Source organism: Sus scrofa, chromosome 15 (genome assembly GCF_054392235.1).
Source record: "Sus scrofa isolate SSC_HxYL_T2T_F1_AM1 chromosome 15, Sscrofa_HxYL_maternal_Yorkshire_Landrace_v2.0, whole genome shotgun sequence".
Classification (NCBI taxonomy): domain Eukaryota; kingdom Metazoa; phylum Chordata; class Mammalia; order Artiodactyla; family Suidae; genus Sus; species Sus scrofa.
Window position 1 is genome coordinate 95,830,768 of NC_139397.1, and position 18,253 is coordinate 95,849,020.

At 38.9% G+C, this 18,253-nt stretch overlaps 1 protein-coding gene across 10 annotated transcripts in view; it reads right to left on the reverse strand.

Moving 5' to 3' along the window:
- The window catches only part of LOC146395993 (uncharacterized), a 544,253-nt gene that overhangs the window by 334,056 nt on the left and 191,944 nt on the right, over positions 1–18,253 (reverse strand). For all 10 annotated transcript variants that reach the window (XR_014829619.1, XR_014829617.1, XR_014829618.1 and 7 more), the window contains exon 3: positions 253–331. Coding sequence is in view for 1 of the 10 variants with exons in the window: in XM_084999563.1 (XP_084855689.1) it covers positions 253–331 (79 nt within the window). In the remaining 9 variants the exon portion in view is untranslated. The remainder of the gene's footprint in view (positions 1–252; positions 332–18,253) is intronic.

Genomic DNA, 18,253 nt, shown 5'->3' on the forward strand with positions numbered 1-18,253 from the left:
ATTCCTGCTAATTATCCAAATCGCCAGCCACTGTGTGTGGGCTTACCTAAGGCTTTTAACCAGCAGTAATGTCACTAAATCAAAGCAAGTGGGAAGCGTCCCTGTTGGAGTGACTCTAATAAATGCTACATGACATTCCTTGAGAACCATTTGGAAATATTCTCTCCAGAGTTACACCAATTCCAACATGGGAACTCATCAGTTAAAAGCAGTCATAACCAGAAACCCACATGTAAACCATACATCTCTTACCTCCTTTTCCTAAAGGATCCACTTTTCATCTGGAAGGGACTTGTATTTGGCAATCTCTTTTCAGGCCTAGCCCATCCACCTGAGAAAGAATATATAGTTCAGTACAATTATGTAACTAGCCCTGTAGCTTCCCCAAACCCAGCATCAGTGGATGCTGGCACTGATAATAATAATAATAATAATAAAACACCATTCATTGAGGTTTTCCTACGTGCCGATGTCACGTGAACCTCCTTCGAAACATTATCTCACTTGATCAGCACAACCTTGTGTATAGCTACTGTTCTCAAACTATACCTGTGAACACTGAGGTCTCGAGAGCTTAAAGGTAACTTGCCTAAAGTATGAGAGAAGCGCTGAAGACAAACAGAGCATACGTGGAACTCACAAGGAGATTGTTGCTGAAGAGGCTGAGATAAACTGCCCTGAATCCCATTATTTATGAATATAGTTGTGTTATTCCACTCATATATTTCTGTTTAAAAATGAACTAAAAAATTTAAGTATCTGAAAACATGAGTTCCTCCTATTTCCAACTTACAATGTAAAATTATAGAAACTGGAGAAAAGATTTGGTATTCATGAGAAATAGTATTTTCTCTATTTCATCATTTTACCATGTAGCTCCATATTTTTAAAATGTATGTTGCATGTTTTTGATTTGTGTTCTGGCAAACATGGGTGGGTTTGGCTCCCGAAAATTAAAAACAATGTACATAAGTATGTATAAGGCTGTCCGCTTATAGTCCAGACACTTTCTTATGTGCATGTTGTGTTAATAAAAAGTTCCAAAACTGTATCTATGTGTATCTGTATATTCATGTTTCATCACTTTTTTCTATACCTTCTCAAAGTGACCATGAAGCTGTTACTACACCTTTTAATTTTCCCTGGAACAATTTTCCTTTACAATGAAAACCTGGGGAATAGCAACTTCGTAAATCTCCTGGCAAATCTTTGTTGACACTAAAAAACCGTTATCTTCCAGCCACACATCGTCTTGAATCCCTGATCCAGAGACCTAAGCAGTTCTCTGTTTAGTAGTTCTTGCTTAGAAAGTCAAAAGGGAGTTCATGACAAATAGAAGAGGGCGCTACTATTTTTTCGGTTGACCCTGTTATTTGGGCAAGCACAGTGTTCATCCACAGGATACCAGGTAGGGAGGAAAGTTGTTTTCCTGAGATGATGGGAAATGCCTGGGAAAACTGTCCCACCTGCCCATCCAAATGGGGTTTGAACAGAATACTTCCTAGGAAAAGTACTTCTTCCTGTCCTAAACCCTGTAACCCAGGTTTTTGTCTAATCTTTCATCCCTCATCCCCCATCGCCAATCAGAGCAACAATTAGGCACAGTAATACTTAAATGATTTTTTGAACAGTTAAACCAAAGCCTCGGTTGCTCTATTTAATTCACATGTTTACTCAGTTCTAATCAGCTATGATACGCTAATTCTCATCTATTTTAGTCAATGTTACCGGCATGAGGAAATTATCTATTAAAGGGCAGAGATCAAGTAAATGTAGCTCTGTGGGCAATGTTTTAGTAGCTAGACTCAGCTGGTGAAACAAAGACCCACCTACTACCAAAACAAATAAATAGCAATAGCAAAACAGTGCTCCACATAAGAGAGATATTTGAATACAAGCTGTCTGGGGCTGGTACAGCAGCTCCACATCATTAAGCACCCAGGAATTGTTCATCTTGTTGCTCTGCCCTCCTCAACAAGGGTCATCCATTTCATGGTCTGTGATAGCTATTTCAGATGTCACTGTCACGTGCACATTATAGCCATTGGCAGGAGGAAAAGGGAAAATGGAGGATATACCTCTTTTTCTAAGGGCATAACCTATAAATGGAATATCACACTTCCATGTACCTCTCATTGGCCAGAACATAATCACATGGCCACACGTTGCTAAAAGGGAAGCTGGGAAATGCGGTTATTAGTCGGGCAGCCATATGCTCTGATAAAATTTGGAGGCTCTACTGCTAAAGAAAGAAGGAGAATGGATATTGGGAAACGTATTCATTCATTCATCTGTGGATTCATTCATTCATAAACACTGGATGCCTACTTAATGCCTGGAACTGTGCTTTTGTTAGGAATACACCAATGAAATGCCATCCTCTCATCCCTACCTCCAGGGATTTATCATCTACTGAGGAAATATACATGGAAACAAACTGTTAAAAAACAAATTGCTCTACTGGGATTATACACAAAGTACAATACTCTGCCTAAGAGAAACCAAGAAAACTCAGAGGATGCAGCCTTTGCACTGACACTTGAAGACAATAGCTATCACATAGTAATAATAATAACAGGATTTCTTTTCAAGCACTGTTCTAAATCCTGTACATGTATTAATTTATTTAATCTCTCCAGGACAGAAACTATCATTCTTCCCACTTTACAGATGAGAAAACTGAGGCACTGCAAGTGGTGGGAAGTGAGATGATGTGAACATGTATAGTCTGACTCCAGAGCCTATATGGACTTTCATGAGAAGGAAAGAGTTCAATCTTAAATTTCCCAATAGTTTTTGGCAGATAAAGGAAATGGAATAAAAGAAGGAGAGAAAATGAAAGACGAGAGGCTCTCAGAAGCCCACATAAAACTTAGTATGATGCAACTCAACATGCAATACAAGTGTCCTGACTTCCAGCTTTCTCTCTGAGGAGAGTGGTTCTTGAAGTATATTCTAAGGATACCCTGGAGGGTGACAAGGACCTGTGGAAAGTTCTCCCAATGATAGTTTACCAACTACATCACTCTATTTGTTCCTTTATTCAAAAAGTTTTTTTTTTTGATTTACTGAAAATCAGACATCAATTCAACACCCTCCTTCTATAACCAACATGATAATTCCCTTAATTCTAGGGTCGTATTGTTTGTGTTGGCATGAGAGGAAACAGTTTTGCAGTTGGAGGGGTCCACAACCTAGGAGAAGGTCCACTTTCATTGAAATCAATGATGCATTTAGAGAAGCTCTTCTGCCTCATGATCCTGCCACACAAAAGAGAATTCGTTCATTTGCAACAGTTATTTATTATGCTCTTCCATTATTCTAAACAGACTGTCTTCTATTTAAAAGGTGCTGGCCCTAAAAGATGAAGGGGAGAATACATTCAATGAAAGCCTGGCATATTTCAGTGTGTTTCAATGAATCTCTTTTTCTCCTGTTTTCTCCTGGTCATTTCCCACCCTTGATTAGTAATTTTACACCCTAGTAGTAAAATATGAAATACTTTTTAATACTGCCGTGGTGGTAAAAGTGCTTAGTTTTTATGATGTGTCTCCAGAGATAGATCTTTAGCAGTATATAGTGAGGTTAATTCAGCATAAAATAGTATAATACCTTTCTTATTTCTGTTCACTCATTTAGAAATTATGGGACGAATTCTAGCGAAAGGTTCACCCCACTAACTGGAAACTAGTATTTTAAAAGGTTGAGTTTCTCCTATTCTCTTTAGAGAGAATTCTCTTTAAAAGTATATCCAATCAGCTTTTTAAAAATCTAATAAAAAAGAGTTATTTCCCATTTTTGTTTTCTCAGATTTCTGGGAGACAGTACCATTACTGAAAGCTTGCAATCGCTGGAGATGAGGGTCCCATCCAGATAACCAGCTACTCACCCTGGGAAGGATCTCTCTTTGCCTGAGTCCTTGTGAAATGAGATCTAGAAACGTAACAATCCCTGTCCACTCTGCCCTTTTATGATGATACTAATAACCTTTCCTTTGGCCTTATTGTTCAATTGTGAGAGGCACAGAAACAAAGTTAGCTACTTAGGAACACAGTGTGAAACCAAGACAATAAAAAAAGAAAAGAACAGACACTGTCTTCCTCCTTCACTGGGCTAACTTAAAACAGACCCTGCCCACTCTGCTGCCTGGGGGCAGCGACACCCACCCGTGCAGATGCAGTTCCCTCCCAGAAAGTCACAGCTTCCTGTCTCCCAATCGGTGCTGGCATCAGACAGGGTAAAACGAAGGTAAATTTCATATATGCAATTATGCTCATGCTTCCTAATATCAGCACTTAGAAAAGTCCAAATTGGCCTTGTACAATAAGCTACGTTCTAACTTAATCTCACAGTCGCTTCTAATTTCAATCTCTAATGAATGCTTGGCACTCCTGTGCTTCCTTTCATAAAAAGACTAAGTTCCTGCTTCTCACTTCATAAAAATGGCAAGAACAAGTTAACCTTTAGCTAATATGGATAAGAAAAGGTTAATATGAGTAGAATGAAAACACAATTTCCACACAATTTTAATTTTACAGTGAAATCCAAAGCTCTTTAGACTAGATAATTGTTAGTTTTTCTGGGTACTTACTGCATTACCCCACTTGGAAACCTATTAAGAATTAAAAGTAAACATGTCAAACAAGAACTGTTCCCTAATTAATACTAAGACATGTATGAAAACATTCTTGAATATTAGGCTTAGTAGTATTGTATATTATACTATCCTTGCTTATAAAAAGTTAAATGTTTCTTCAAATGAGAATGCAGACCAATAAAGATAGTTAAATATGCAAAATGCAGCAATCCATTTGACATACACAAACCAGTTCTAATAATGTTACATTGCCTACCTGCTTTTTAAAGATTAATTAATTCTAACTACCCTCCTGTGAGAAAACTGATAAACAAGTTGATTAACAGAGAAGTTAAAATATATATATAACATAATGCAAGGTACTGCACCTGAGGTCAAAACTCACTCAGTTGTGACAAAGAGACTTTAATTCCTAGTCTGATTTCTAACTGCATTATCCAAACACTATGTCACAAAAAGACAGAAAGAAAATGACGCAATGCTTCACAAACTCCAAGAATTTGCTGCTGGTGTTTAAGAGCAGAAACTAAAACCAACCATAAATACATAAAACCCGAGAAAACATACTGATCTCTTAAACTCTGACCCAACCTTAACCCAAGTATTAATGATTTTCTCTCAGAACTAAACCAAAAAAAGATTAAAAAAAAAAAAAAAAAACCCAAAACCCAGAGCCTACATTTCTAAAACATCAAAAGGCACCAAAGTACAGAAAACTGGTGTGTGGAAAGGGTTGTGGGGAACCTCTCCTGATGGGGCCCTGTGCCCTGATCTCCATCCCATCCTGGAACCTCCTGGGGGACTGTCGAATCTCTGAGCATGACTTCCTGCCATTCTTCACATCCTTGTCCCATTTTGGGACATGGTGTGGCTAAGTCTGATGAATTAAAGGATAAGGAAAATGAGGGTCTATAACTTTACTGGGGAGGAGGTGGGACTCTGGGGACACCCCAATTTTAGGGAGAAGTTTAGTCGAATAGACAGACTACAGTCTTCCACCATCTATAATTCAGCAAAAATGTGCTACCACATGGCACAAGGTAAAATAATATGTCCCCCACTTCCAGACTACACACTCAGGTAGAAAAAACTGATGCACTGGTGATGCTTGGACAGCAACAAACATTGGTTGTGGGATAATTCCACGTAGGTTAAAACTCTTGTTTTTTTTAGGTATTTCATAGCCACTTGTCAAACTAAATTACTGTTCCCAGACACCAAACAGTGTCCTTGTGTCTGAAAAAGTTAACATGTCTCTGAAAGTGCCTATCATGGTTACATGCTTACCACACCTAAAAAGTCTGCAGCCTATTAAGGAAAACACATGTAGAATGGCAGGAGGCGGGTGGAAGAAAGAGTATTAAGACAGGTTTTAAAAGTCATAAAATGCAGGTCTCATTCTTTAAGTCATTAAAAGACCCATAGCAGTCTGCTGTTTAATACAGTAAAATATAACAATGAGGACCGTAACAGTTTAGCCATATCAGAGTAGGATAGAGAAATCAAATGACATGCTAGGTAAAGTCTTCCGAAGGACACAAAACCCAGAGATGAGGAATAACCTTGGATGACCTTCAACAGTTTGCTTATACTGTAAAGGGGAACATCCACTTTAACCTCCAACAAGGAGGAGTCTGCAAAGTTATGCCTATGGACACTCTTCTCTAAGGTCTAGACTCAAAGTTCCAAATGCAGCCTGGACCCTAACCAGCCACTAGAAAGAAACAAGTCACTGGATTCCCAGTCTTTATCCTCTGGATTTGCCCGTTTATCAGAGGTGAGAGCAAGCATTTTACAATAAAGGCGAAATGTGTGATTTAGGAAAATCTTTAATTTAAAGAAGTAACAGTTTTCAAATTAGCCACAATCCTGTTAGGACATGACTTTTTTTATGGCTTTTTTTTTTTTTGGTTGTTTTTGTTTGTTTGTTTTTGTCTTTTTAGGGCTACACCCAAGGCATATGGAGGTTCCCAGGCCAGGGGTCAAATCGGAGCTACAGCTACCAGCCTATACCACACCCACAGCAACTCGGGATCCAAGCCATGTCTGTGACTTACACCACAGCTTACAGCAATTGCCAGATCCTTAACCCACTGAGCAAGGCCAGGGATCCAACCTGTGTCTTCATGGATGCTAGTCAGATTCGTTTCCACTAAGCCACAACAGGAACTCCAGGGCATGACTTTATGAGTTGGGAGGCAAAATAGAGAAAAGAAGTACAAAGATTTTTGTGCCTTCATTCTATCTAAACTAATTAATAATAATAACAATAATACACTCCCGAATGACTCATTCCCTGATAGTCAACAATAGGCACGTTCACTGAAGAATAAAAGTCTGTTATTACTATATGTTCTATGATAAGGAAAAACTAAATGCTACATTAAATCTTATAAAATTGTGCCTCTTACAACCTTTTATAACTGAAGTGTTGAAAATCCTATACACTCTTTCAAGAGGAAAATCTAAACAGTTTTCTGTCAGTAACAGCAACATACAGTAGTCTGGAACCTCCTTGAAGTTAATTGCAGCACAGCTCACTAATGAAACTTTCCGTCTATTAAATCTTAACAGGCATAACTATAAAAATGGCGCCAAGCTTTCTCCTGCTCTGGAATGTCCCAGCCAGCACTTTGTGACTTTTACCCTTTATCTTTGTAATTACTGTAATTATTGAAAAGTTGGAACAGATTCAAGACCCAAGAATGTATTTTTTCCAAAAGCCACTATATATATATATATATGTATATATATATATATATATATATATATATATGTATATGTATATATATATACACACACTCAGGAATGGGAAATATTTGAGATGGCCTGCAAGAGGGGCCAGATAGATTCATTTTACTTTAGAACCCATGTTAGAGTCAAGGACTTGGATTATCACTGAGTTCCAGAATACATAGATTAGATACCAGTAGCTTCTACAGAACTGTGAGTTCTTGGTAAATTGATTTATATTTTATTTTGGATAATTTATATATTAATAGAAGTAGTTTTATAAATAATGTAAGGATGGAAGAGAAGTCAAAATTATTACTTTGAGTTTTATAGCCTAACAAGAAAATGTTCCCCCTTTTTTATATGTCATCCATCTGAAAACAGGCATTATTCTTAATCAGTGTTTTGAAGTCTTTGGATGAAAACCAAAAGGAAGTAACAGATCTTTTCTGTATTGCTTGTTCTCATGAAGAACAAAATCACTTTTATTTTGCTGTCTCTAAATGGTCCCTATGCCCCCACAGTGGAAGGAGGACATAACTCCTGCCACCAGTTCTGATTTGCTTAATTTTGTATCATTTCTTCCTAATACTAAAAAAAAAAAGTGCTTTAGGGTAGCGCTCTAGGAAGTACAATTATTTTGCTACCAGTTCCAAGCCATTGTCCTAAATAGTGGCAGCTAGAGAAAGGAAATATCCCACTAAGAGCCAGTTTGGGGGCCAAATGAGGATGGATTATATGCATAATGCATTGCAGTTATCTTTATAAATTAATGCTTTGCTGCAGGATAAATGTATTTGCAGTCCAATGCCCAGTGGGCATTTTATTCCATTTCTATTTTCTCTTCACTAGGCAAGTTGGAGCCAAAAAGACAGCATGTACATATATAGTTTTGGCTTGGATAACTAGGACATAAAACATGTTAATTAACTTCTGAAAAGTAAGTTTTGATTAGTTTTATAATATCTGCCTGGCACCTCAGTGATAAAAGGGGATTTTTTGAATGACCCTGCAGACCAAATTTTCACTTCAGTGGTCATCATTTCCCATTTTATGTATTATATGGGCACCTCTTTACAACGTAATAGTCAGCATGACATAGGTTATCTACTAAAGCATGGTGTCTCTTGGTGTAATCAGTACATGGACCACCTGCATCATAATGACCCAGGGAGCTTGCTAAAAATGCAGATCCCTAGGCCTGCTGTAGCTGACTGCCTCAGGTAGACGGTAGAAAATAGAGGTCTGTTTTACTAAGCTTCCAAGTTCATTCCAATGCACTAAAACTTGTACACAGCTGTATCAATGGAACTTCAACATGATTTGTTACCTTCAATTGTTCCACTTATAGTATCATCTTCTTTAGCAACTAATATTTTCACTTAGCCCCTACTGAGTGCAAGACATTAACCTGAGGGATGGTGAGGGATATAAAAGTGGTTTAGTGTCAGGTCTGCCCTCTCGGTACTCACAATCCAGTTGGAAGGATAAATCAAAGATAAACAGAAACACAGCATAGCATGTAACAAGCCCAAGTAACAATAATAGTAAGAGTGATCACTTATTGGGCTCATAGTATGAGGTCTAATTATACATATTTTCTCTCCATTTCTCATCATCCTAGGTAGAGGATATGATTTTTCTTTTGTTACAGATAAAAAATTCTAAGCTCAGGAAGTTCTACTGACTTTCCCAATGCCACAGAGCTTGTAAATGAGAGAGGTAGAGTTGACTGTAGACCCAGTAACCCCCAGGCCCATACTCTTCCAGCCCACCATGCTGGCCTTACTAACAGGAGCCCAAGTGGAACAAGGCTGCAATTTCATTCTGTTCTCACTGATTTCTGAACTTAAACTAGCGATAGCAAAAACAAGGCCATGGGGCCTCCATGAATGAAGAATGAAGCAGCTTATGTCCCAAGACGTGTACAGGATGTGATTTACTAATAATATAACCCCATTCATGACAGAGCAAGGGTATTATGGTGCAGTTTTCTGTGTTTTGTTTCCAAGAACACAGTATTTTGTAAAAAAGTTAGGTTTATTGCAGCCAAGAGTACAATTATCTGAACTTAGTCTTTTCTAAGCTGTAAGCATTTTCTGCTAATTCCTTAACTTTGGGCAGATAGAGGCCAATTGTAATTTGAATTATTAAAGAAGCATAATTCTTTTCCAAATGCTGCATTACACTTAAAAAAAATCTTTCTTGAGATTCTTAAAGGCATGGTTTCTCAAAAGAAACAAACAAAATAGAGCAAAAAAAAAAAAAAAAAACCCAAACCCCAACATATCCAGAAATTAACCACACAAAAATAGTAAGTTAAATAGTTCAAAGGAATCCTATACTATCAACATATCCAGAAATTAACCACATAGAAATAGTAAGTTAAATAGTTCAAAGGAATCCTATACTATCAAAATTCAACTGTTAATATTAACGCAATTCAAATTAATTTTTCTGTGTTTTACCTTGAAAGCATTAAGTAAAACTATTCTAAAGTCTGGTTTTAGTGGGCTTTTTAATTATATTTTTATTTTGACGTAATTATAAATTCACATGGAGTTGTAAGAATAATAGATCTCATGTAAGTAAAGGGTAACATTTTGCAAAACTTTATACAACACCACAGTCAGGATATTGACACTGAAGTCAAGTGACAGAACATCTCAATCATCATGAATCCAGATATTGCCCTTTTATAGCCAAACCCACCTCCCTCCCACCTACACCTCCTCTTTAACCCTTGGCAGCCACTAGTCTAGTCTCCATTTTATAATTTTGTCATTTCAAGAATGTTATCTAAATGGAACAATACAGTATGTAACCTTTTGGCACTGGCTTTTTTCACTCTGCATAATTCCCTGGAGATTAATCCAGATTATTCTGTATCAATATATGTTCTTTTTTATTGCTGAGTAGTATTCCGTGTTTATGAATGTACCCACTGAAGGACGTTGGGTTGTTTCCAGTTTTTGGTTATTGCAAATACAGCTGCTGTTAACATTAATGCACATCTTGTATGGACACAGCCTTCAATTCTTTGGGATAAATGCTCAAGAGTACAATTGCTAGTTATATGGTAGTTTCATGTTTAGTATTTTAAGAAGCTGCCAATCTATTTTCCAGAGTGGCTATAACCACTTTATAGTCCCTTCAGCAACGTGTGATAAAAAATCCAGTTTCTCTTCATTTTCACCAGCATTGTTGGGTGGAATATTCTATAAATGGTGATTAGATTTTGTTGATTAATGATGTTGTTTAGTCCTTCTATAACCTTGTTGAATTTCTGTCTAGTTGTTCTATCAATTGTTAAGAATCCAACTATAATTGTGGATTTTTCTATTTATCCTTTTAATTATACCAGTTCTTGCTTCACATATTTTGCAGCTCTGCTCTTTGGAGAATAAACACTTAGGATTACTGTGTCTTTTTAGTAGACTGACCCTTCTATCATGTTTCTGTCTCTACTAATTTTCTTTACCCTGATATTAATATATCTACTCTTGCTATCTTGATTAATGCATGAATGGTACTTTTTCTATCCTTTTACTTTCAACCTGCCTACATAATATTTGAAGTATATTTTCATGCTGTATGTAGATAGCATATAGTTGGGTTATCTTTTTAGTCCACTAAATATACTAAATGATATATTTAGACCATTTACATTTAATGTAATTACTGACATGTTGGTTAGTGCTTAAAAATGCCATTTTATTTTTGTTTCCTGTTTTTTTTCTTGCTTTTTTTTTTTGTTCATTAGTTGATAGGTTTTCTTTTTCTGTGGATAACCTGAACATATTTTTAGATTCTATTTTGATTTCTATATATATAACATTTTTTAATTTATCCCTTTGTATAATAGCTTTTTCTGTGGTTGCTCCAGATATTACATGAAATGTACATAACATCACAGTCTACAGGTGTCAGGATTTCACCAGTTTGGGTAAAGTATAGAAATCTTACCTCTCTTTACATCCTCTTAATCACCTCAATTTAAAATATTATTGCCTTAAATATTCCTCAGGATATATTCAAAATATTGGACATTGGTATAATTTTTGTTTCAATCATCAAACACAATTCAGAAAACTCAAGAGGAAAAGGAAAGCCTACTGTATTTACACATATTTTTGCTTACTGTGTTCTTCCTCCTCTCCTGGTGTTCCAGAGTTTTTTATTATTTCCTTTCTGTGTAGTGACCTTCCCTTAGCCATCTTTTAAGATAGTCTGCTGAAAACAAATTCTCTCTCTCTCTCTCTTTTTTTTTTTTTTTTTTTTTCATTTGAAAATGTCTTGATTCCCCCTTCATTCCTGAAGGATATTTTCACCAGGCACAGGATTCTGGACTGATGGTTTTCTCTCAGAACTTGAAAAATTTTGTGGTACTTCTTTCTTCACATTTTATGGTGAGAAATACAATGTTATTTGAATTGCCTTTCACCTATAGATAAGAAACTGTTTTCCTATGGCTGCTTTTAAGATGTTTTCTTTGATTTTAGTTTTCAAACATTTAATTATAATATGTCTTGGCATGGCTTTTTTTGGCTTTATCTTGACTGAGTTTCTCTCAGCTTCTTTAATCTGTAGGTTTATGTCTTTTGTTAAATTCAAAAAGTTACAGGTCATTATTTCTTTGAGTACTTGTTTAGCCTCACCTTCTCTCTCCTCTCATTCTGGAACTCCAATGACATGAATGTTAGATCTTCTGCCTTAGTTCCATAGGTACCTGAGTCTCTGTGTATTTCAGTTCCCCACCCCTTTCTCTTCAATCTATTTTCTTTCTGTCATACTGATTGGATTATTTTTATTGTTCTATTCTCCAGTTCACTGGCTCTTTTTTTTGTCCTCTCCATTCTGCTGATGGGCCAATCACTAAGCTTTTTATTTCTATATTGTATCTTCTAATTTGCCACTTGACTTTTCCTGATATCCTCTATTTCTTTGGTGAGACTTTCTATTTCTCTGTGAGGCCTTCTATTTTTACATTTGTTTGTACCACATTCATAACTGGTCATCAAAGTATTTTTATCATGCCTACATTAAAATCTTTGTCTGATAATTCTAACATCTCTGTCATATCAATGTTGGCACCCATAGTGAGGTAAATGGTAGCAACCCCCCCAAAAAAGATATATCCACATCCTAATTTCTGCGAATGTTACCTCATTTGGGAAAAGGGTTTGTTGCAGATGTAATTAAGGATCTTGAGTTGGAGAGATCATCCTGGATTATCCAGGCAGGACTTAATCCAGTTATAGGTGTCCTTATGAGGGAAATACAGAAGAGCATGCAATGTGTGCATGGAAGCTGATATTAGAGTGATGCAGCTATAAGCCAAGGAATAACTGGAATCACTAGAAGCTGGAAAGGGCAAAGAACAGACTCTTTCCTAGAACCTTTGAAGTGCATTCCTGCTGACACCTTAATTTTGTATTTCTGGCCTCCAGAACTGTGAGAGAATAAACTTCTGTTGTTTTATGCTAAGTTTTTTAGGGATAATGTTACAGCATCCCTAGGAAATTACTATAGCGTCTACTTATTGTCTTTTTTCATTCAGTTTGAGATATTTCTGGTTCTTGGTATAAGAAATAACTTTCAATTGAAACCTGAACATTTGCATTTTAAGTTAGAAGACCCTGGATCTTATCAAAACTGTCTATCTTAGCTGGCTTTTTCTGACACAACGAAAGCAGGGGATTGCCTCATTATTGTCAGGTGGAGGTAGAAGTCAGGCCTCCACTGACAGCGGAGGGTTGAGGGCATGCTGGCTCCCCTTGTGGCCTCCACCATCACTGCAGTAGGAGTGACCTCATTTACCCCTGGGTGATGGTGAAAGTCCTGATGCTCCACTGGAAGAGTGGAGTCTTTTTCTGACACTACCCCAGTGTGGAACAGAAAGATGTTTTATTACAGTGATAGGGAGTGGAAGTTCTGTCTCCTCACGTGGTCTCCAATGACACTTGCAGGGAGGGGACTTTGAAAAATCTCAGTTCCCTACTTGGCCTTCTCTGATACCACCCTGGAACAGGGAAGGGTGGGGGTGGAGGGAGAGGACCAGATTGAGGTGACTTGTTACAGCCTAGGAAGGAGGGAAGTAACCCGCCCAACCTAGCTTTTGCTGGCATGGGTGGGAGTGCAGCCACAGTTTTCTCTTTGATGTTTTACTAGAGTAGAGTGGTTATTGTCTAAACATTTTCTGTCTTGCTAGGCTGCCTTTTCCCTGGCTCTTTAACTAGAGAGAACAGGCTTTTGTTGGGTCTATGTTTGTGCCCCTTGGCGTTTCTGGGTTACAATGCCTTCTTCAACTCCAAAACGGGGATATAAAATGCAAGAGAAACCCAGGAACTCACCACCATGTTTTTCCTGGGGTTGCAAATTCCCTAGATGATCTGCTTCCTCTTTCTATCTTTCAGAGTCTTTTTAAATAATGTCTAAGGTTTTCAGTTTTGCTAAGCAGGAGGAATACAGAAAAAGATATCTACTCCATCTTCAGGAAATGGAAGTCTTAAGAGTCAGCCTTAAATATTTTTGTTTGAAAACAAAAGCCTCTACAAAAAACTTTACAACCTTATAGCAAAGTAAGAGATAAATGTTTCCTCACAGGCACTCCCCTCCATATCAACCCACAGAGGAAAATAAGTCAAGCATCCTTCCTTGCAAATACAAACATATGCCTATATGGGAGCCCTTTCTAATCCTCATGCAAAAGATTGGTCAATTCAAATATGTGATAATTCAAAGGCTTTATAAGAAAAAAAAAATACCAAAAGTAAAAAAAAAAACAAAGGATATATCAGAAAAATTATTTATAAAATATAAAGGAACTAATATCTTTAATTTACAGAAAGTTCTTAATACTTAATAACAAAAAATAAGGAAAAATAGGCCAAGAATATGAAATGGCAACTAAAACAACAAATTACTAAGAAACACATACCAAAACAGTTTAATCTTATTGATGATCAGAAAAATTCAAAATAAGAGATATTATTCTTTAGTTATTTGTATTCATTTACTTAAATACTCAATAAATACTTATTGAGCAATGACTATACCCAGCATGCCAGACAATGAAATACAATTGAATAAGACAGATACATTCCCTGCTCTCCAACACTATCAAGAAAGGCAAATCTTGAACTGGTGCCAGTTGTGCTGCATTTTATGCTGGTAGAGGTGGGGAGAGCTATGGGAACACTTACCAGGGGGTGAGTCAAGCTTAGGGGCCAGGAAAGGGCTCCTAAAGGAATTGGTATTTAAGCTGGGAGGTAAAGGAGGGACAGAGGGGACCTAGACACCAAAGGTGGGGTATGCTACAGCCAGAGGGACTAGCATCTGCAAAGATGCAGAAGTCAGAAAAAGCATGGGGACATTTGAGGAACTGAATGAAGCTCATTGTAAGTGGAGCACAAAAATAGGAGGGAGCTGAGAAGAGATGCAGCTGGCAGCTAGCGCAAGGTCAAATCGTGGCCTTAGAGCATGTTTAAGTGTCTGGGTATCATCCTTAGGACAAGAGGAAAGTGTTACATCAGGGCAGCTTTCATTGCTAGACTATCCAACTAGCTGCAGGACGAATTATGGATTGGAATAAGCCTAGAAGCAGAGAAGGCAGCAAGGGAATTCCTGCACTGGCCCAGGAGAGAGGATCTGGTGGCCTGGACTCTCTGATGTCTGTGGAATGCAGAAAAGAACTAAAGGAGATGACGGGAATTAGTGATTGAATGAATAGGTGGGAGGGGCAGGGGAGTGAAAAGTCAAGGTCCACTTCCAGGTTGCTGCTTGGGTAACAGCTTAGAGAGCAGGGCCATTTACCGAGAGAGGGAACACTGAGGAAGAAGCAAATCCGAGGGAGGAGGAATGTGTGATTTTTGTTATATTGAGTTTGAGCGCCCTATGGGATATCCAGGTAGGAACTCAGAAGGTAGTTGCATGTATTTGTCTGGAGCTTGGGAGACACATCTTCTTCCTGTTGCCCCAGGATGGTTGAGATGGTGCACGGAAAGTGAAGAGTAAGAGCCCAGGCCCAGGAACAGAGCCATGAGGAACATGAACACTGAAGGACCAGCAGAGGAGAAGAAGTCAGCAAAGGAGGTAGTGAAACAGCCCGCAGAGAGGGAGGAGGCAAAAATGCGGGCATGCCACCAATGCCTCCACAGCAAACTGGCATGATTACTTACCTGCATGTTGGGACCAGGATTCCCTCCTGTCGAGGTTCCTTTGGAACAAAGGTGTTCCCTGGCTTTGCCTATCATCTGCCCTCTGCTCCGTCTCAAGCTTCCTGAGTAGAAAGCAGTCCCTTGACCAGAAAGGTAAGGCCAGTCATATCTTCTAAGGTAGGCAAGACAGCTGAGCATTTAAAAGAAACAAGGACCACTTCCTGTCAGAATGTCCTCTGTGAAAAGAGGAGTGAGATCCCTGGGGAAGGGAGAAAGCTCCTGCCACTTCCTATAAATAGGGCAGAGCAGCACTGAAAGATAATTGAGCCAAATCAACACGAGGGACCCAAGAGGTCACTTCTGCACGGGGAAAAGAGTGAAAGCGCAAAAAGGGGAGGCAAGAAAAAAAGTAGTAATAATGGTGCAACCTGAAAACAGATTCAAATTTTTCATGCAATCTCTGGTTTTCGTTTCATTTTTTAGATCATTAAATGAGACAAAGTCTTCCTTAATAAAATGATTCTGAATTCCTATGCCGAGACTCTGGTTTACATTTTCATTTCAGTTTGCCCCAGGACATTTTTCTGTCTGAGTTCTCTTCTCAAGATTGGTTCTTTGTAGACACCACAGACCAGTATTATGACAACAATAATAATAGCAGCTGACATTTATAAGCACTTACTTATAGACTTTGCCTCTGCAAGTCTCTTTACATAATTTATCTAATTTAGTCCTCCCATTAACCCTATGACATAGGCATTTCATGCTTTTTTTTTCAATGGATTAATCCAAATGACACTTTTTTTTTGGCCACACCTGCAGCATGTGAAATTTCCTGGGCCAAAGACCCAACCTGCATTGCAGCTGCGACCTGTACCACAGCTATGGCGATGCCGGATCCTTAACCCACTGCACCACAAGGGAACATCCTTTTCATGCTTTTTATGAGACTAAACCAAGAGAGGTCAAGTAATTTACCTACGATCACACAGGTTCTAAGCAGATTTTATCAGTACCAACTAGACCCCCACATGTGAATCTCTGGGACTTTTTCCATCTGGGAACCCAGTCTGGAGAGATGGCAGCCAAGTGTTTCGGACACACCTAAACAGTGACACCTCCATTAAAGAACTTCTAAGGGCTGGTTCCGTTTCTCCAGGTGAAGGGTTCCTAGGATATCAGGTTATGCTCCAGGCAAATGATAGAGCTCACTCTCCGGAGCCCAAGTGAACACATCCCTATGTGATGTGATGGAGCAAGACGGGGAACTGTGAAAAAGCTCAGAACCGAGCGGGAGGGCCAAATTTTCTGCTTAAGTAAATGGTTTATAATCAGTCCCACTGCCTCCTCCAATACCAGGCTAGCTCCTCAGGTGTCCCTCCAAACTCTCATCTGAGCTGACTGAATCATTAGTTCCATCCAGGATGCGGAAATCTGCAAAGGGGAAAACTGATGGTTTATCAGAGTGAAGCCAGAAAAAATGTGCAATCAGGTAATTTGCATGGGCCTCAGGGAATTTGCATTTGATATTTCACTTATTTATTACTTCAGGGAAATAGTCACACTTGCTATGTGCTAGGCACTGGGAAGATTCAAATTTAAACAAGGGGCAGTTCCTGCCTTTGAAGGAACTGGAGCAGAGGCATTAACTGCTGAGGCAAGGGTGAGCTGAGCACAGGGTATTTGGGGTTGAGGAACCACAGCTAACTCAGCCGCTAGGGGCCTGAGGCAGAGTTCTGGGGGGAGGAGTCCACTGAGTCAAGGTCCAAGGGCTGTAACCAATAGGTGGAGTTAACATTTTGAGAAAGAAGGGGAGACAATCCGGGCAGAGGAAAGAGCCGAAGAAAGGTTTGGAGGGGAGAAGCGCTATGAGCTGTCCCAGAAGGACGAGCACTTCAGTGTGCAAAGGAAATGACAAAATGGTGGTAAGAGATGAGACTGAAGGACTAGGAGAGAGTTCTGTGAGGCCCATTAAAGGGACTGGACATCTCCAGAGAGAAAGCAGATCCATTCAAATCCTTTATAGGGTGAAGATTTGGATTTGCAATGCCTTAGCCTAGGGTATGAGAAAATTTCCAAACGGACACTAACAATGTGTGGCACAGGTTCCTAGATTTGTGGCCGATCGTAAGAAAACTTGTAAGAGTACCTAGGAAACTGCTGTATGCATTCACCCATCTCCCAGAGGGGAGGGTTCCACTTCAGCAGGTTTCTCCCATCTCAAATAAAGTCACCCCACCCATACATATGCCACGACATGGGAAAGAAAATAGGAATATAGGCAAACGGATTGTAAAACCATCCTTGGTCAAGTCACTAAACCCTGTGAGTTAAAACTTCTTCCATTGACTAGACATGAATTTGAAAGCAGAGGCAGGAGAAATTAGAGGGCAAGTTATTCATTTCAAATAGGCACCTACATGGCCCAGCTCTCACAGGCGAGTGGAGAACTCAAAGGAAGAAACAAGGAAAGTATGAGGTATGAGACTGAAAAGGCTGCAAGCACAGCATACAGAAGAAGGACTTAGGAGGGGCACCTAAGCCAGGCTGGGAAGGGACAGTGAAGGATCCTGAACCACACCTGTAAGTCTGAAGAAGTGATGTCTGAAACAAACCAGTAAGCATTAGACATAAGAAAGCAAGAAGGTTAAAAGAGAGAGAGTTCCAGGTAGTAGAAGGAACAGCAGGGGTAAAGATATGAAGATGGGAGTCTGTAGTGTGTGTGTGTGTGTGTGTGTGTGCGCGCGCGCGTGCGCGCGTGAGT